At 38.3% G+C, this 20299-nt stretch overlaps 1 protein-coding gene across 12 annotated transcripts in view; it reads left to right on the forward strand.

Moving 5' to 3' along the window:
• Positions 1–20299, forward strand: part of APBB2 (amyloid beta precursor protein binding family B member 2) — a 150855-nt gene that overhangs the window by 75583 nt on the left and 54973 nt on the right. For 7 of the 12 annotated variants that reach the window (XM_085223258.1, XM_085223257.1, XM_085223254.1 and 4 more), the window contains 4 exons: positions 14113–14321; positions 18694–18756; positions 19163–19248; positions 19355–19415. In XM_085223258.1, coding sequence (XP_085079384.1) covers positions 14113–14321; positions 18694–18756; positions 19163–19248; positions 19355–19415 — 419 coding nt within the window. The remainder of the gene's footprint in view (positions 1–14112; positions 14322–18693; positions 18757–19162; positions 19249–19354; positions 19416–20299) is intronic. The other 5 variants (XM_085223260.1, XM_085223256.1, XM_085223262.1 and 2 more) reach the window with 3 other exon arrangements.

The raw sequence follows: 20299 nt of genomic DNA on the forward strand, positions 1-20299 counted from the left end.
TTTAGTCTCCTGACTACACAAATTTCCCTTGGTTAACTGTTCAAACATAACCAATGCTTTTTTAACAAAGGCATATGAAGAATAGGAAGAATACATAAGAAAAACAGAGATTTCAAGACTGAGCTTCCACTTGCATAGAATAAGAAGTTTGATTTTTATTTATTTAGTCATTCATGCAGAATTTGTGGTTTGCTGGGGCTTTTTGGGCGGTGGGATGGATGGTTGTTGTTTTTTTTTTTTTTTTCAGAACTGGATGTGCTGGGCTTCATAAAATTCTGTTCTGTGTATGTATAAGAAGCAAGGTTCTTTTGCAATTATGAAAATGAATGTGTGATCATTAATCGAAAATATTTTTTCTGTATTTCTCTTGATTTCATATCATCGTGGAGTTCTCCTGAATAACTGTATTCTGGATTTTCATACATTAACTATACCCAGTGTTTAACTTTATGGGAAGTTCTTCTACACTTAGATTAACTAACCCCAAGACTGCTTTATAGGGAAAAGTGCAGTTTCTTAAGATGATTACGTAGGGAGTAGGTAGTTGCCCCATTGAAGTTACCCCATTCTCTGTTCCTCTGTGACTTTTGTCCACTTCAGCTTCACAAGGTTTTAGTTTCAAGGAGCTGATCCAGAGAACAGCAGAGCACAGTTCAGCATGCTTAATGTTTCCCAGAGGAAAGCTGTCTGTTCTGGGTGTTGAGGTGCTTCTAACCTGGGAAGCAATTCTTAATCTTTGACAAGCTTCAGCTGCAACAATGCCAAATGAACGGATGGGCTGGGACTCCAAAAGAGTAGTGGTTTCCCAGGAACAGTGTGGAGAGGGGAGGGCTCTTTCTGAAGTCTCGGCCAGAAGTAGATTGAGATGCCATGTTTGACCAACCACTTCTTCCAAATCTCATTTACTTTGGTATAATAATTATTTACCAGTATTTTAAAAAAAGATGACAATCTACCACTGATTTAAAAGCTGCACTCCCTGCAGAACACATCAAAAACAGCCTAGTAATAGTAATTTCTGGTTCTATTCAGGCATACAGCTTTACTGTAGGTGAGGGATTACGTAGAGCTTTTGCAAAGCAGGTCTGTTTTGTTTCCCTCAAATGCTGCTCTTTTTAGTAACAACACATTTATTTTATTTTATATCCTCTTTTTAATCGCAAAATAATGCTTATAGATATCTTGCATTTATAAAGGCTGTTTGTTAGTACTGGTGAATAAGAATGGTTGTTTCCATTTACACCAAGGAACCAAAATGAAAACAGAGCTGTAACGTTTCCCTTGAAAGAAAAACACCCTGACCCCAAGCAGTAGTCTGAAAAGTGTGTGTCTTCAGAAACAAGAGTACATTTAGGTCATTGTGCATCTTCTAGGATTAAGGTAGTATTCTTATTTAATTATTTCATCTTTTTTTTTTTTTTTGGTAGACATAGGATTTTTGTAGACATTCTACAGTTTCTAGTGAAATTTTTCTTTTTTTGTGTGTGTGTGACTATCTCGAGATTTTTCTCTTAAATTTAGGAGTTGGGGACTTAAGTATCAAATATCATGATACAGTATGAAATTCTAAAACTTTCTGTCAGTGCTGAACATGAACATACATTTATAAGAGTAGTATTTTTTTTTCTGTTCATTATTTGGTGTTTTAAAAGGAAACTTTTTGAACGTCTTGCAGCTTTAATTCTGCAGTGGGAACAAATGTAATACCTCATGCTATAATAGACTGAAGGCTTTCTGTGGAGCATGGTTTATTTTATGACTTACTGATGGGTAACGTGGTGGTCTGAGTTTAGAAGAGAGAAAAAAGACTCATTCTGGTTGCAAATAGGTCAATTTAAAGTCAAGCAACTGAGGTTATTTTGCCTTCAATTCTTTTTCGTCTTGGCTTATCACTGTACAGACGCTATGCCAGGATTGTATATTGTGCTGCCCATGGTCTTTTATCTGGGCTAAACCTGTTCAGAAGGTGACAGGATTCACTGGGAAATCACCATCAGTGAAGAAACAGTGAATTCCTAACTGCATCTTGCATCCAGTATCTTGCTGTGATCTCCTTTCTATTAATTTTTGCAAAACACAAATAAGATGAGAAGCAAGCCTATAAAAACTTACTGATGTAGCTCTCTTGAACCATAATAATGGTCTTATGTAGTAGCCTGTGTTTTAAGCAGTTAATGACATTAGCAATCATGTAAGGGGAAATAGGTGAAGTTAATCTCTCCCTCTCCACCAAAACACCTAAATGTATTTCTCAAGCAATGGGTTCTGCATTAACCAGTAGATCATATCTGCTCATAGTGCCTGTTCTTCTGAGCGTTTCGGACACAGTCTTTTCCTGGTTCATATCCATGTTTAAACGAGCTGTATATATTTGCCCGTGAAAAAATGTCCATCTATTAAATTGTTCTGTACAATTTAGTGTAAAAGTAGTGACGTCATCCTTTTAATCATCCTTTTAAATAAGTGCTAATATAAAATTGAAAGTTAAAAAAATGTAGAGGGATTATAATATTCAGTCCTATAACTCCTGCATTTCTACTGTCCACTTTTCCAGTGCAAACACTACGCTGACTGAAAGTTCAAGCTTGCAACTGTGGGCTATGGGGACTGCAGTTCAGTTTTGTAACTCACTGGGTAGTTCATCAGCTTGTAAGGATGGCCATTCTGTCAGAAGCAATCCACTAAAGGAGACAGTAGCAAAAACTTATGGGTGGAATAGAAGTAAATTAAAAACAAAACCAAAAACAGAGCTAGTGTACAGTGAGTGGTTCTTCTTACATCATTTCTGTTTTAGCAGTTGCTGGTTTGGGGCTTTCAAACCTGGTATGTCATTCACTTTATCTTTTAATTGCTATAGATAGACTTTTCTAACATGAATTTATTTAATCATTTTCGATCTCATTTGTACTTCTGGCATCCACAATATCCTGTGACCATGAGTTCCACAATTTAATTATGTGATGCATGAAAAAGTACTTCCCTTTGTTATAAAATTGCTCTCTGATAATTTTGTTAGGTGCCCCTTGCTTTACTGCTATAGGAAGCAGTAAATAACAGTGAATGTTCATTTCCTTTCCATCCTTGCCTTCTTCACACCCTCTGTGACTACAGATCAGTGACATTCATCCCTCCTTCCCTTTTTACTCTTTCTCCAGGCTCTACCACACTCAATGGCTTCTTCTGAAGAAGCACTTTTATATTTGTGTTATCTGTTTTTATGCTTCTTCTAGCTCAGCTACATCCATTTTTATAATAGAGTGAGTGGATTAGTCCCATGGTAGTGCCAATGCATGTTAAAGCTGCAGGCATAAGGGGTTCTGTCTTTATCTTAGTTTATAACATAAAGTCAAGCTATTATTTTCAGAGTTCTCTATGACCTTGTTCCTTCCAAAGTAACAGAAAGTAATTGATTGCCTGTCACTTTGTATGAGTGTTTTAAGTAGCAGTAAAGGAACTTTAAGAAATTAATAAAAACCAGGACTCAGAAATGTGTGTGGCCAGGAAACTGAGGCTGTGCATTAGAAAACATTACACTGTTTGTAACATCTTGTGATGACAGTTAGCCATGTTTTTTCCATAATGTTAATCAGTCTGGATGTCTTGAGTATGTCACGTGCTGGAGATTTCTGTGTATAGTTTTGACTGTATGTTGTCAGATTTACATTTCCGCGAAGGAAGTGTTTGGTTGGAGGGAGATTCGGGTTTCACAATAAAGAAACTTTTGTTCTTATGTTTCTGGCATAAGCAACTTTAGGGGAGAGCTTGTGCAGAGTTTTTCAAAGCAAGTGGCTGTTTGGATAATATACTTAACATCAAATAAGAAAGCAGGAGGTGCAAATTGCAAGTGAGATTCTGTTGTGATTCTGCAGAACTGAAGAATTCATCCTTTTTTTCCTTTCAAATGCTTATCCAGTATGAGGCTCCAGCTAATGGGTGTTAGGTTTGTTTCTGGCTAATGCTTATTTAAGTTCAATTTGCCAGTATCGTCTGTGACACAAGCTATTTTTGAATTTTCTTCTGATTCTTGTTAGTGGTTATTTCACCAATATTGGTTGTCTTTTAAAATCTAAATTTCTGAATCTATCTTCAGTTATGTTCATAAATCCATCCCTATGAAAAATAAACACGAAGTTCTAGAACTGGGGTAACATGTAATAGAAGAATGCAAATAATGACTTGTGCTGAATGGGTTGTATTTTCAAGACATTATTTATATTTCTGAGTTTGATTAATGCCAAAGATATCTGTATGTTATGAATAAAGCCTTAATAGAAAGCTTATAACAATGTAGAGATGGGAAATAGTTACAGAAGCCTCTATGCTATGGTGGCCCCTTTGTTCCATCAGCATGCTTCCCTCTCCCATGAGATGTGTATCATTAAGGTTAGGAAAGACCTCTCAGATCATTTACTATGCCTTCTAACCCTCAGTGTCACATCTCCGTGTTTCTTAAGCACTTCAAGGGACAGTGACTTCACCAGTTCCCTGGCCAACCTATTCAATTCATTGCCATTCTTCCTGAGAAGAAATATTCCCTAATATCCAACCCGAACCTCCTCTGGCACAACTTGAGGCCATTACTTCTCATCCTATTGTTGTTACCTGGGAGAAAAGTTCAACCTCCACATCACCACAACCTCCTTTCACGCAGTTGTGTAGAGAGTGATAAGGTCTCCCCTGAGCCTCTTTTCCAGACTAAACAATCTCTCAATAAGACTATTACCTGAACCAAGAATCCTTTTTGTAAAGGTTATAGTTTAAAAGGAGAAAAAAAGTCTCGAAGCTGGAATAATTGGAATCAGGTGTGTTTAGAAGCTTCAGCAGAGCCTTAGCTCCTGGTGTGCCTGAGTTTTTCCAGAACATCTTTGTTTTAAATGAGCTCTAGGCCATGAGGTCTATAATGCACTGCTTCCTTGTGCTTGTGCATTATTTTGTGTTCATGTGCCTCTAATTCTAAGAGAGAATTTTTGTCATAACTTCTTCTGTCTTTTTCTTTGGAGTAATAGATAAATAAAATAAGGAGATGTGGGAACATTGGGTTTCTGGATTCTGTGTTGAAAAAAGGAACCCTTCAGGTTGTACTCTAATGCGCATTTGACTATAGCCTTAAAGTTGCTAAATAATGCATTATATAGATCATTAAAATCCTGTTAATGATGGCACTAAATTGGGTAGGATGTGGTAGGAATACTTTTTTTACTGTGGAAGGTAGGACTAAGTTTAAAGAGCATCCCTTTGTGTGGGACAAAAGGGAACCCAGTGCTTCAACATGCTGGGAGGGACAATGATGGGTCTGTCTTTGTGCCCTTATCTTACACTTGGGTTTGGAGAGCTTGTCCATGGCTCTGGGCAAGCAGTTTCAGGCATGTCACACCTCTTTTCCTTCCCCTTCCCCACTATGTTTAAAATTGGGTTCCAAACCCTCCTGCTGTGTGGGTAAATCCATTGGTTTTGTGGTATTCTAAAACAGCTGCCATACTGTGCCATGCATCCACATTGTCTGAGGGATGTGCAGAGCTTGTGCAGGAGATAGGAAACAGCTCTTCTTGGAGTTTTTACTTATTTTCCAAGTGAAACATTTAATTTCAGAGAGTAACTCAGTTGTAATTCAATTTTATGTTCTGTTTTCATTGAATCATTAAATTCAGAAGAAGATATTTTTTCTGAGTGCATTTGCACAGTGCTGTGAATGAAACTATCAAAGATCAGTTTCAGCCAAACCATCATTGGAATTGTATGTCTGTGCCACTGGCCAACTTCAGTGGCTCTTAATTAGCCAACCACATGCACAAAACCCACTTAAGAGAACTTCTTTAAATCTTCAGGCTATATCAGTGTATTTATGCAATACATTCTCCAGAGCAATGCAGTCTTGCCTTTGATTCTCTACATTGTTCCCTCCTGAATTTGGTAGGCTTCATCATATTTCACATTAAGAAAATTATCAGCTTCCTGGTACCTCGCTTCTTATGCAGGTTTTTTTTTTTCCTGAAGTTTGTATTCTGAAGGGAAAAGAAAATGCTGACTCTGAATTCCTTATTCCATGCTCTATCTTACCATTTCTGTCATTCAGACTAAAAAGATTCACTAATGTCAGCAAATTTAAACTCCTTATATTCCTCCATTGGAACAGATCTGTTACCTGTGGCAGCACAGTGGACTCCATCGTTTCGGTACGTGACAGCAAGTATATGGTAGTGAGGTAAGGGAATAAAATTACAGAATCACAAAATTGTAGGGGTTGGAAGAGACCCCTAGAGACCACTGAGACCCCCCCTTCCCCCAATCTGTCCTTCATGGTGTGTGTCTGGTTCAGTAGCACCAGCAAAGAGCTGAAGGTCTGAGGGAGACCCCAGGACCCCTCATGTCTTCATTCAGTCCAAGTCAAGCAGAGAATTGTGGGTCAGGAGGTGCTGAGCTTGGTAACGTCTGGTACTTGTAAAACAGGCTTCTACCTGGACTTGAAGCCTTGTGGTGCATTGCTTCCTGTGTGGAGAGTCAAGGCTGCTGAGGTGCTAGCACAGCTCTATGCTGCACACGGGCACCACCTGAAGCCTCGCAACACTGCTGCAGAAGGTGATGCTGGCAACGCAGAGTCCCTCTGACACAGAGCTTCCCTCTGCTCTGCAAGCATCTTCATGTCAGGACATCTGAGTTTAACTGCTTCTTGTGTTAGCATTATAGGCTGAATCTTGCTGTTTGGTTTGATTGTTCCAGATTATTTTTACTCACTGCTCCAAATGAAATAGTTAACAGTCTCTTCTGTGAGTGGCTTGACATATATCGATTTGCATTGATCAGACAGATTCAGGCTCTGTATTTTAGTAGAGAAATACATAAATTCAGAGGAGCCACTAAACTGATTTTTCCCTGCTTTTCTGCGAAATAATTGGCAGCTGTTGCTAAGACATGAATTTTCTGGGATAGGATTCAGGGTGGGAGGGGTTTACATTGGGAAGGCTGGGCTCTTGTGCAAATTGATTTTCCTGTGCACATGGAGTATGCTGCGGCAGAGCATGTGCAGGCAGCTGCATGAGTCCTGCATCCCTGTTCTGATGGCTCATCCATTTTTTGTCATTAGATCAGACAAAAAACCCTTCCAAAACAGTACAAAGTAGTTGAAGAGCACATGCTTCAGTCTTGCTCCCTATGGGAAGTGTCATAGGAAAAAGAGGTACTGTGCAAAAATCAGAAAAGCAGATGTAAAATACTGCTGGATCATTTTAGTCCTGAAAGCTAATTTACAGGACCACTTCTACTGGTTTGTTGATGAGGAAAGAAAATATTGATCTAAATGAATTTTGTGTTGAAGAATGCCTCAGTGTACTGCACCATGCACACTCACCATGGATTTAGAGCATATTAGACTGCTGTGTTGAACAATTGTTATTTTTAATTAAAAGCTTTTGCCACCTAGTGGAAAGAACTAGTACTTCAATTAAGCAAGAAATACATAATGCTGGTCACATACAACGTATTTTTACTAGCAGGAATAACTTTCTAAAACAAATTATTCTGATTTCCTGCAGAATGTAGAAGAAATCTTCCAAGGGGAATGGTGCACTTTGTTCACATGCTGTTTGAGGCTGTATCTCATTTAAGCACAAAGTTCTTAACAGGGCATTCATTTGTGCGATGCTCTCTTGTTTGGGTCTCCTTTTTACCCACTGCAGAGGTATCTGTCTGCTCTTCCCTGGATTCTGGGCTCAGCCACTGTGCTGAGTTCCTCAGCAGTAGGTTGACCCTGACTGGCAGCTAAGCTGCTCATTTGCCCCCCAGCAGGATGGGGAAGAGACTCAAGGGAAAGTACGGAATAATCAAGATAAAGATAGTTTAATAAGTTAAGAAAAGCAATGAAACGAGTGATGCAAAAGCAGTCACTCATCACCTCCCACTAGCTGACCAATGCCCAGCCAGTATCTAGCTGCCTACACCCTAAGAGAAGCAGAGAAGGCCTTGACCCTGTGCAAGCTCTGTTCAGCAACTGTTGAAGCATAGGTATGTTACCAGCACTGTGTTGGATGCAAACCTTAAAAATAGTACCATATGGGCTGCTATGAGTCACAGAATCACAAGAGCTGGAAGGAACCTCTGGAGATCCCTGCTAAAGCAGGTTGTACAGGACATCCTGGCAGGTTTTGAATATCTCCAGAGAAGGAGACTCTGCAGCCTCTCTGAGCAGGCTGTTCCAGTCTCTGTCACCTTCACAGTAAATATAGGAAATTAATTCCACCTCAGCCAGACACCCTCACAGTTGTCTGACTCTTACCAGCTCATTTATCAAAAGAAAGGGATCTCTTGTGACGCTATATAAAGCTTTTGCAAGAGCTGTAGAACACGTAGAAGGAACTACTGTGCCTTCAGGCAGTGATTCCTCTGCTTTTGCTGAGGTGCTCCTTCCTCCATGTCATCATTTCCTGGTGAGGCATGGGGCTGTGCTGTCATTGTTGTGCTCTCCTCCATCCAGGTGGGATGCACCTTACCAGAGCATCTCCTTGGCCCACAGCAACCCTTTGGGGCACCTCCAAGTCTTATTTCCTAACTTTGTCAGATTCTGCTTGTTTTGTGGATGTTTTTTAGTTAGCAGATGGTTAGTCCTTTCTTACCTATTTGGGCCCATTTTCCTAGATGGAGCATGTGGAGCTTTCTTCACAACATTTCTGAAGTACTTTTTCCAGCCCCTGCTATTAGTAACAACTATTACAAGTGCAGAAGAGCTAGTTTCCTGTAGCTTCACCTCTGGTCTGCAGGCTGTATTGCCCCAGAATTCTTCGTCTTACACAGAACAGGCAGTGCTGTCCTGGATGGAGCCACCATCAACCAATACTTAAAGGACACCGAAGCTTTCTTCTCCCAAGGCCCCTGGTTTTCTTCTATTACCGTGCTAGTTCTATGGTTCTTGTATCAGGGTTTTGGTATTTGAAAGGGAGAAGATACCAGGGCATGGAAACGAATGGGTTGAATGTTTTGTGTTGTTTTGTTTTTCTTTCCTTTAATGTTTTCTAATCTGCTTTCCTTTCTTCCTTGAGATTAGTCATGTCTGCTTGAAGTCCCTGTATGCCTGTAAGAACTCAGCAGGATAAAGAGCACACCATATTTTAAAGAAGGAAAGAATAGCACAGGTGCTTAATCCTGAGCTTCTTTAGGATTTCTAAGTTATCAGGCTCTTCTAATTATGGTTTATGTTGCTGGTGGTCAAAATGGCAGTTCATCTTGGCACAGATTGTGCCTGATTATAGGCACGTCTGTAAATTCTGCATTTCAGCACTTCTTCCTGGAACCTCTTTGGAAATCTACCTCTTCTGAGTTCCCAAAATGCTAGCAACTGGTTCTGCAGTTTGATGAGGAGGGCTGGGTTGGCATGACAGCCCGTTGCATGCTGCGAGGAAAGATCGCACCAAATGACCAGCTTCTGGCTGTTTGTCACTCCTTGTTGAATAATGTTCCCCAAATTAGACAGGTTTTTCTGATTTATAACTATTTGTCCTAGTGACTTGCGTTTTTGCTGCACTTATGTCTGAGATAGCATCACTGCAAGAAGCATGAATGCTTGGGAGAGGCTACCTGCTGGCCGTCATTACTGTGAATTACGAGAGTGAGAGGTATTGTGAGTTATGCTATAGAGCAGAGTGAGAAGAAAATTTGTCTTTTGAGTGTATTTTCCTGAGCAGCCTACATTTGCACATTGAGCCCACTTCAGGCAATAAATGTTATAAAAATATTCAGGGTTCATGTTCTTACTGTTTTGCTGTTTCACAGAGAATGCTCGTTTATCTTTGCCTACATTAATTAGCTCAACATATCTTCCTTTCCTTTCTTATGTCTTTCTTGATGTTTAGAGTGCATATGAGAGTAGATGGAGGGAGTAATGTGCTCCATTTAGGGTAAAAGCCCAAATCTGTTGAAATCAGTGGGATCTTCATGACAATTTCATTTCAGGTCTTTTCTTTCCCTTTAGCTTGATTTTTCTTTAGGCCCAGGAGATAAAAGGAAAACATTTTTATTTCAATATCTTGGAAGTTCTGAAGAGTAAAAAATGCTTTCCTCCCCCTCTTTCATTTTTAATAAAACCTCTTTATCCCCTTCTCTTCTCAGTTCCTATCCACTGTGCCCAGAAATACAGCATCTGCAACATGCATATTCTGTTGTCAGCCAGCAGTTTCCTGTTGCTTTCACCCCAGCAATGAAAAATGCCATCAAATTTTAAGCTAGTTGCTTCCCATTGCTGCCAGAACACTATCAACAACATGCTGTTGTATCCTGTCACCATCCCTTTCTTTGCAATTTTGCCATTAGAATCTTTTACTTTACTAATGAGGCTATGTTGTTGTTGTTGTTGTTGTTGTTTGTTTGTTTGTTTTTAATTTCTTTGTTGACACTGTATGTGTACCAGCTGCTGGAATGTGAGCAGTGGAAGAGCCAGAGACAGAAAAACGGATTTCTGAGTTTAATATTGGCCAGACTATTTTTTGTAGATTTGGAGAACTCTGAATATGTCCTGGGTTGGACCATTGTGCTCCCAGCCTGAACACCGAACACTCCAATTAACATTTCAGTGTGGAAATATGCTCCTGAGAGTAGCAGTTAATCAAAGTCTAGATCAAATCCTGCATTTGGATGGTATCTCTTTTCTTTTGAGAATCATTATAGGTAGAACAGATATAAAACAGTCCTAAGAACTGGGAGAGGTAAATGAGAAGTAACTACTTTCTGAAAGGAGAAAAGTGAGATCTCTCATCTTTGTACAGAATGGGTATTTTATTTCCTAACCTATTTAGATAATTTGGATCAAGTGCTTAGAAGTATTGTTGAGTCTTGCAGGTAAATGGTCTCACTTGGTCATTCAGCCACCACACAGTGAAAGGAACCCTTCTTTGCTGAAAACAGGGACTGAAAACCAGACACTTCAACAATTCCAGTTAAGCTGCATTTGCATCAGCTAGAAACTGCATTTACATCATCAGCTGCTTCCAAGTACAAGAAATTATGCTTATGGAAATGAATCTTTAAAAAAACAAACAAAAAAAGCCATGCTCAAGGACTTCAGTGGAGAGGCAGTGACCACTCTGTTCCCTAGCACCTTGTTTATCATCACTTCAAAGAGAACTTGGTGGTGGCTCATTTCCAAAAACAGAATATAAGAATGTGATTCTGTTTCTTACAGCATATATGTGCTTTTGGCTTCTAATTCTTTTTTACATGCTTCTTTTGCACAGTAGTTTGCAGTTATTAGTTTCACTATGATTTTTTCTAGGGGTGTATGTCCACCTGGCATAGCCTCACATCTGCCTTTTGGAAGGCACAAGTCATCAGGATATCACACAATGCTGCAGCAGCAGCCTGCAATTCTTGGTGTATGAAGTCAAAACAAAACCTTTCATCTGCAAATCAGTGAAAAGCATGGAATAGACCGTGAGTTGCAGTGTAGAGCTTCACCTCTGGGTATGACTAGGGAGGTACAGCAGAAAGGTTCCCAATGGTCATAAATCGTTTGGTTTTGTTGCATGCAGGTTGTGAGATGCTACATCAACATACAGATTCCTGCTTCCTTTCTCCCCCATCTTGTGGCTGTCCCATTTTCCTAGAAGATTAGAACTGAAAAGACTGTTGAATGTAACAGAGTATCAGTGTGGTCCCATTTTTTTTTTCCTCAGTGTCCTGAACTCTGCTCTGCTAAGGGGCTGTTATTACTGTGGACTGTATAACAAGTAGACATTTTGACTCAATATCATACTGTTTAGCAAGATCTTCGGAATTCAAAGGAAAAGTATTTTACTACACATCATTCTATAGTCAAATAAAGAAAATTTGTCTCCTGTAGTATGTTTCTGCTGCAGAGCATTCATCTATCCTGTCAGATTTTGTACGTTGGCTTTTGCTTACATCTTCCTTGTGTTCTATATCTTGTGATGGGTCATTACCTTCCACATGCATGGTGAATGCTTTCACCTGTTACAGAAGAGGGCAAGCTAGGTTGGTTTTCCAGTCTGTGCTGGTAGGAAGTCACAGCCTGTGAGCAGATTAGCCCTGTGTGATCTTGAGGTGTGTTTGCAAACTAGTTGTAGGTGGGACAAGGTTGCGTTTATTTCAAGTAGGTTTGCACAGCTGACTTTTGTTTCCTTAATTGGCTAGTTCAGTAACTGGTGTTTCAGTGTGAGCACCTGTGATCTGGCTTCCTCCTGTTCAGCTGCATTAATCAGTTGATGATTAAATTTAACTCCCTATTTTATCTGAGAACACACGCAAGCATATTTTTGTATGTTTTTTTTGTTAATGGATAATTTTTTGAGTAAATAACTAGTACTCAGCCAAGTGATATTTTCTTACTCCAGAATGCACCCAGCTGTTTTACCTGATTTCTTTCCAAGTGCTCATTAATGCACAAGTGAATTTATTATATTCTGGCTAAATGTTACACAAATATTGTTGTTTTTAGTCTCTGGATTGACAGTTTTCCTCTGCTGCTAGTTTTGTACAGTTATACTTCAAGGTCACTTCAGTTTAGGTATTTCTGGTAGTATATTGTTGCGGTAAATAATTGTGTTGTTTGCATCTTTGGTTGATTTGTTTAAAAGAAATAATTCAGCCACATCATAGTACTTCACAAACAGCATATGTAAATACGTGTGCATACATATGTACGTTTATATGACAAGGACAGAAGCAGTGTATCTCTTCTTAAAAGTGAGCATAACGACATTTCATGTCACGGCACTGTTGAGGTATGGTTGTTTAACACTAAACTATATAAACCTGAACTAATGTGAAACTGTTCCTCGTTGTGTAATAAAGGCTTATCACTTTTCTGTTCCAGCATACACTGAAAGGCCCAATATGTATATTTTATGAACACTAGCATTATTGTGATATTTTGGAATTCATGAACCACTTGTTTAAACTTACTCGTGTGTATTTGGTCTTGTGCATACTTCACTGTGATACTGAGATAATTAATCTTTGTACATAACAGTATTTTGCATGATGCAGTTAAGTTATTGAAAGTTTTGTTTTTTTCAGTGTTTTTTTTTTTCTTTTTTTTTGCTAGAACAGTTTGTATGCCAGTGTCAGCCCCTCAAGTCTGCTTGAGAGCTGGCGAAACGTCAGTCCAGGAGGTTATTGCAAGTTGACAGCCCTTAGAGCATAGCAGCTGGTTAACACGTAACATAATGACACCTCCACAGCACTTTTAGCTGGGAGGTTTTAAAGAGCACTGGCTCTCTTCCCAGCCTCTGGAAAGCATGTATTCCCCAGGAGAAAATTGCCCTTGCTGAGGTGCAGCTGTTTTTCACATAGATTATAAAGGCAGGTGCTTCTGCCTTTATAAAAAGTACTGTATTTTTTTTTCCACTGGTGACATTTCTTATACGCATTTGTAATCTCATGTAAATTTGGGAGTTTCTCTAATTATGATATGAATTGCTGGCACATTCTTCAGTTAATAAGAGATTTTTCAGCAGAGCCAGCATTTCATCCCTTTGTTGGCACTGCTGATTGAGTTTGGGCTTTTTTTTCCTACCCTACTGTAAAACCAGTTCAAAATAATGTTACTTCTGACAGCCAGGGTTGTATGCAAAATGGTCACTACGTTCTTTTATTGGCATTGTTTTGAGCAGGTAGACTTTTGGATGTTGTAAGTAGAGGCATTGCAGGTTCTGGTTTTCTGTTATTTTTTCTTTCTTTTGATAAGCTGATTTTGATTAGCAGAAATGCAGGCTCTGCTAGCATGCATTGACAAGGGAAAGAAGTGTAACGAAGGGAGCAGAACAGGTTGCACCACAATTCCAGATATTTCTTTATATGCTGTGTTTTAATGTACCTAAAGCTAAACATTATTAGAAAAGCTAGTTTATAGGGTAACAGCCATATTGGAATAACTCTTTGTTAAGTTGTCCCTCTCATTATAGGTTAATTCAAACTTCAGAGGCTTTCTTGCCTTGAGATCAGTAAGTCAAGGTTTTTCTTTGGTGTTCCTGTCCATAGGAATAGTACAACAGTAGTACCTGCTGTGCTTTGTTTGGATCAGGTGAAGACCTATGAAAAAAAAATTCATATTTTTTTTTAACATTGATTCATTTTCTTTTTTTTCTTTTTTTTTTTTTTCCCTGTTCCCAGCAGATATATGGAGTGATCAATCATTTCAGACAGACCCAGACTTACCACCTGGATGGAAAAAAATCAATGACATTGCTGGAATCTACTACTGGCACATACCTACGGGAACAACTCAGTGGCAGCGTCCTGTGTCTGTTCCAACAGATCTTCAGGGCTCAAGGAAAGGATCACTTGGTTCCATCACTCCATCTCCTACTCCAGAAACTGAGGTAACACGCTGTCCTGATGTGTGCTGTGTACCATTAAAAAAATAAAAATAAAAAGGCATACTTTATTGAAATGTTTGAACGTTCCTAAAGTAAGCTTTAGAATGTGAGGCCTGATGCTATTCTGAAGTATAGCTTCTTGTTGACAACATATTGTAATTGCCTACTTTTCATGTGTATTTTCTAATGGCTATGCCTCATAAAGCATCCTAAACTTTGGATGTGTAGGTTGAAATCAAACATCATATCTCGCGTAAGTAAGTCAGTGCGTGATTGATGTGAAATGACTGCAGTTGTCTAGTATGTGCTGAAGCGTTACTCCATTATATGGGTACATAAAATTTCTGCACATTATAGCTATCTTTTTGCTAGACTATTTGTAATTGCATCTTCTTTTTGGTTCACCTAGTAGAAGTAGAGTATCACACAAAAAATTCATTTGAGACACCAGCTGCTTTACAGGGTAGTTGCTATTAAATAAATATCAAGTATTCTCCAGTGTAAGCCTCTTAACATCTTGTCAGTACAAAATATCTGCACGAGTAGATCACTGTGTTGCAGTCAGTCTTTAACTAGAAACAGAAAGAAATATGTTCTCTTTTTCTACATGGGCTGAAAGAGCAATATATGATACTGCCTTTTAAAATAATCCTTAAAGGCACAGTTGAGAAGGTTGATTGAATGTCGTATACGCAGAAGTATAAAATAAATACTGAGAAGGAAGAGTATGCTTCAAAAATGGAATCACATTGGTTTTTAACGTTGAGTTGACTTCTGTGGAATGAACCATTAACGCGATAACAGATTATTTTGAAACGTAATCCTTTTTTGTTCTACCTTTCCAGAAGAATGTCTACAGCTTTATGGAATCAATTGAAGTCTTTGTACTAGCTTTGATTTTTGTATCAGGCAGTATTTGGTTATTATTTTTTTAATGTATTTAGGTATGACATTTTTTGTGTTTTTGAATTTATTGGTACACGCACCAAAATAACTTAGGTGAAAGGCAAGGGAAGTTAAGGACATTCAAATGTGTGTTACAGTTTTGACCCTGAAACTTTAATCCTGTATAAGCTTAAACATGCACATTCTTGTTTATTATTTCAGAAAGATTGCTTCCACACGTTCACAAATGTTACTCATAAGGTTGCCAAACTTGACCACACCATTTTAGTTATGCTTCACATCAGTAAGGTGCCTGTTCACCAAACTCATTGGAAATCATTTCTGAGAGGTTCATGGAGAAAGAACATCGATTGATATCAATCATGTAGAAAATAAGACAAAAAATCAGAAATGCTCCATATAAATTCCTGCAAATTCTTCCAGCTTCAAGTTTCTGGATTGTATGAGTGAGGGATATAACTTCAACATTAAATATTTCTCTAGAATATGGACAACATATGGGCTTCAATAGGGAAGTTGTAGACGTCTTTCATGACTACCCAGAAATCAGTTAGGTTAGTTAAATTGCAGAAGGAGAATGCATATATTCTTTGAGTTATTTTTCTACCTCTGTTTAAAATGTCTTTGCAATGAAAATACTAGACCTGCTGGTAATGTGGCATATGAACCTTTAATCTTTTATAATTTTGATTTCTTTAAACAGAGATTAGTTGTAGCAGCACAGATCTTAGTACAGTGTGAATGTATAAAATAAGACACTTGAAGAGCTATTCTAAAATGCCGTATATATGAGTATGTAATAACTCATATTAAGCTTATTTAGATTTTGATGTGGACGTGCTAATGCACTAAAGAATTTGATCCAGTCAAGCATATGCATTTCTATGGCAGGATCAATACAATATACTGTATCTTAAAATATTATATAGAAAATAAGCAAATTCCTGATACTTATATTGATATGTTAATATTATATGCCTATTTTAATTGTAGATATAAACTGAGGAATTCATCTCTTCAAGGTTTCTATGTTCACCAATAAGCTTCTAACATGCTACTATTTAAATAATACTGATTTTTTGGCTATCATTACTAAGATAGCACTGCAACAAAATACCAGCACACTGATAGAATTAATTTAGAAATCTGTGTCTGTCAGTCTGACACAAAAGACGTGGTATTTGATCTAGAATGAGGCTCCCAAATGTCTGTGTCCTGGTGCTGCCATTGGCAGCAGTGGTTGTGGTGGACAGGTTCCAGTTTGAGGCTGGAGCACTTGTGAGCTGTGTACTGCTGGTTCCCATAGAGCTGCTCGGAGTACAGGCTTCCAAAATTATCTGTCTTGGAAGGGCTGCCTTAGTTCAACCCTATGGGCAGGACTTTGTATTGTTTTCTTCTGAAAACCTTTTTGATGGATGAAAGGGCAATCTAGGATTGAAGGTTGGTGTGGGTAGCATTTCTTATTTGTCCTAATGGGCTTTTGTCACTCCATAACAATTATTTTATCACTTTCGTTTGTGAACCATCAAGTGCTAGTCTTGAGTTTGTTTGGGCTATTCCAGCTTTTAGGTTAGTCAAATAAACGTACAGAAACTTTTTTTTTTTTTTGTTCCCTGAGTAATGCTATTTTTACCTTTTGTCTTGTTCCTTCTTTATTTATTTATTTGTTATTTATTTTAGCTTTGTGTCCCTGTCTCTTAAATGATGTGACATACAGAAACTTTGCTTCATTTGGTAGAATGTGGCTCACAGCTGAGAGCAGTCAAGAAAGATAGCCAGTTTTATTCCATGCCTGGTTGCAGGTATTTAGCATGAAGTACAACAGTTACTTAGCATTGAACAGCAAGTTACAAGAAAATGAGCATGGAAAAATGGTGCCGTAATGCGCACAAATGGCACAAAGGGCTTTAAAAAATGAAAAATACAAAAACGTCTTACTCTTGCTTAGGCTGTAAGACAATTTTGCTTTTCAAGATAATTGGTGAATTTCAATCCAAACCAATTACAGGTTACACATGATATGAAAATTCTGCACATTTAGCAGAAGTGCTAATAAACACTAAGTATGGCTAACCTGGATTATCTCCAGGATTTCTACTCCAGCAAAAGCACAAAACTATGGACAGACGGTTAAAGTTCACTTAGTTTTAGTTGGCTCTTTTCTTCTCTGCATTGATGAATGACTTCCTTTGCAAATCCTCATGTTTTGTATGTTTTCTTCCAAATTTTAGAGAAATTACTGCCTTTTTCCCATTTCCTGTGCAGAGAGAAGGGGGTTTAATTTTCAATAAGAACTTCTTTGAGGTCCCAGTAGAAAACATGGTGATGGTAATTGTCTTCTTAAAGTCTGATTCATCACACACCTGGATCACCTCTAGAAGTTCTTCCATAGGTAACATAATTGCCAACAGCTAATAAATTAAAAATGAGGGGCTTATTAGAAAAAGCTAACAACTATTAAGTCAGAGGCATGTTTGGGAGGAGTTACTAATGGGAGTTGTTTGTAACCAATAATTACTCCAGGGGAAATTTCCTGAGAGCACTTCTGAGATGTAAGATCCATACTGTGAATTAATGCATTCGGTATGTGGGTGCTGCTTGGCCTTGGTGCAGAGCTTGTCTTGGGAGGGGCTATTATTAATTATGGGAATTCTTGATGATTTGGGGAGCTACAAGAAGGTGGCTTCCTTGTGGGGGAGGAAGGGGAACAACTCCAACATTAGTTGCTCCTCCCAGGCTTTGCAGGGAAGGACAGAACTCAGACTGCCATAGTGTTAAATGCACTATTGCCTTATTAATTGCACCACTGAATGCATCAGAGCTATTAGAAAGTTAAATGAAAAATGAGAGAGTGGATGGTTTATTTTGTTTTCTTAAAAAAAAAAAAAAAAATCCTAGATTTTACAAAGGTACTTTCTTAGCAAAAAGTCTCTCTGCACTCCTTATTAACCCTTCTTCCCTTCACTTTGTTCCTCGTGCTTTTTCCCTAGAAAATATTTGATCTTTACCTTGTATGTATCTTCTCCTTTTATATATCATTGTATTGCAGTGTTTCTAGTTCCAGTAGCATTAGTCTCTTAACAAATGTGCCAATCAAATGGAAACCCTTGTGTTTCCCCTAAACTGCTGTTTACCAGGCTGTAGCAGCTGTGGCCAACATTCATATTCAGATTTATTTTGCTTGCTTTTAAGATCATAGTTAAAGAATAATTTCATTGTTCGTTCCTAATTTATATTAACTTTCCTTGTTTCAATCATTTGTTTTGGTAAGTAACTGTTAGAAGCATGTCTTCTCTTCCCTTTCCTCCAAATGCCATGGTATAGTAATTAGCTGAAGTTTGAGGTGATCTGTTCCCTAACCCATCCTGTAAATATCAATGCTAACAACAGTGTCTTGTGTTTTTTTTTTCTTTTTCTTTTTTTTTTTTTATCAATGTGCTTCTTCCTGTGTGAATAATTATGTGTCTAGAAACAGCCATGGAGTGATTTTGCTGTACTGAATGGGGGAAAGATTAATAGTGACATTTGGAAGGCAAGTATATTGTCAGATTTTAGAACCTTTAATACTATTACCCTTGTTTTTTGCATGGCAGTGGCTGTTTTTTCCCCTTTTATTTTTCCATGAATGTCATTCATAACTTAGGCTGAAGTGAATGGGGGTACTGCTAGGGATGTGTAGCTCACAAACATGCTGCCTTTTCTGATCTTTCCACATGGAATGGAATCAGTCTAAACTTGCAGGGCAACTGCCATGATATAACAAATAAGATGCCTGCACTGAATGAAATGCAGCTTGAGAATATATATGCATGCCTCTTTTCAACTTCAGCCAGAAATACTGTCGCTTCTTTGCAGGGAGGATTTAATTTCCCTTTGAAATAAGAAATAACGTGACGGTGTCCTTAATACTGCATTGACCAAACTGCCTTTATCTCTAGGACCTGCATGCAGCCACTGTGAACCCAGACCCAAGTCTGAAAGAGTTTGAAGGAGCAACATTGCGCTATGCCTCCTTGAAGCTCAGGTACAATGACTTCAGAAATTCCCATGGAGTAACCAGTTTCATATGGTGCTTTCCTTAATTTTTACCTTATTTTTAAGTTGATCTTTGTTTGTTTTTTCTTTAACAGAAATGCTCCACAGTCTGATGATGATGATTCTTGTAGCATCAACAGTGATCCAGAAGCCAAGGTCTGTAAGAAAATACACTGTGAAATAACAATTAAAGATTTGCAATTGTGAACGTAACTTGCAAGCTGCAGAATGTCTCCCTAGGTTGTGAAGTTTAATATACTCCTCCTTTTGGCACAATATAGGTTGACCATGCAAGACTAATTTTTTCAAAGGAATTTGCAATTTAAAGTTTTATTCCATTTGGTCAGGAAAGTGTGACCAAGAGCCAAGAAATTGCATGTTACAGCTGAAGAGTAAGTGGTAATAACTGACCCCTTGCACAACCAGGAGAGTTTTCTGTTCTAAGTAAGAGAGGGGCTTGTTTTTTGTTGTGCCTGGACAGCTTCCTGGGGCTTTCATTGATGGCAGTGGCTCTTTATTCTCAAGCTTGTCTCCTCTTTAAATACTCCTTGCTCAAGTGGCTTCTTCAGCTCTCAGATACTAACAAGGAAGCTGCTTTTTAGAAAAAGGAACTTTGTATTTTAGAGAACAGAGAATGCAGTCTAGTTTGAGGATAAAATTTATGGATAAAAATGAGACTACTATGTGAACAAGCACCATAATTAAATCAGGGCCTTCAGTGATGTAATCTAAACTTTCTGAGGAGAAGGAAGCAGCAGGAGGTTTTGAAAGCTTGTGCACGTCTCCAGATTGGCCTTATTGACGGTTTTGCCATGTGCTTGCATCCATTTTTAAGAATGTATGTGAATCTCTAAAATTGGAAATCCAACTAGTTTAAATGAGTGCCTTTGCTGCCATACACCTGCAGTGACTGACAGGAGCAGAAGCTACTTAGATGCAGAAAGACAGTATAAAACAGATTTAATAATTATAATAGCATTAACGATGTATTTTAGGAGAGAAAACAGACTGATCAGGGTACTTAAAAGTCTTTGTCATCT

Source organism: Meleagris gallopavo, chromosome 4, assembly GCF_905368555.1.
Source record: "Meleagris gallopavo chromosome 4, MGAL_WU_HG_1.1, whole genome shotgun sequence".
Taxonomy (NCBI): Eukaryota; Metazoa; Chordata; class Aves; order Galliformes; family Phasianidae; genus Meleagris; species Meleagris gallopavo.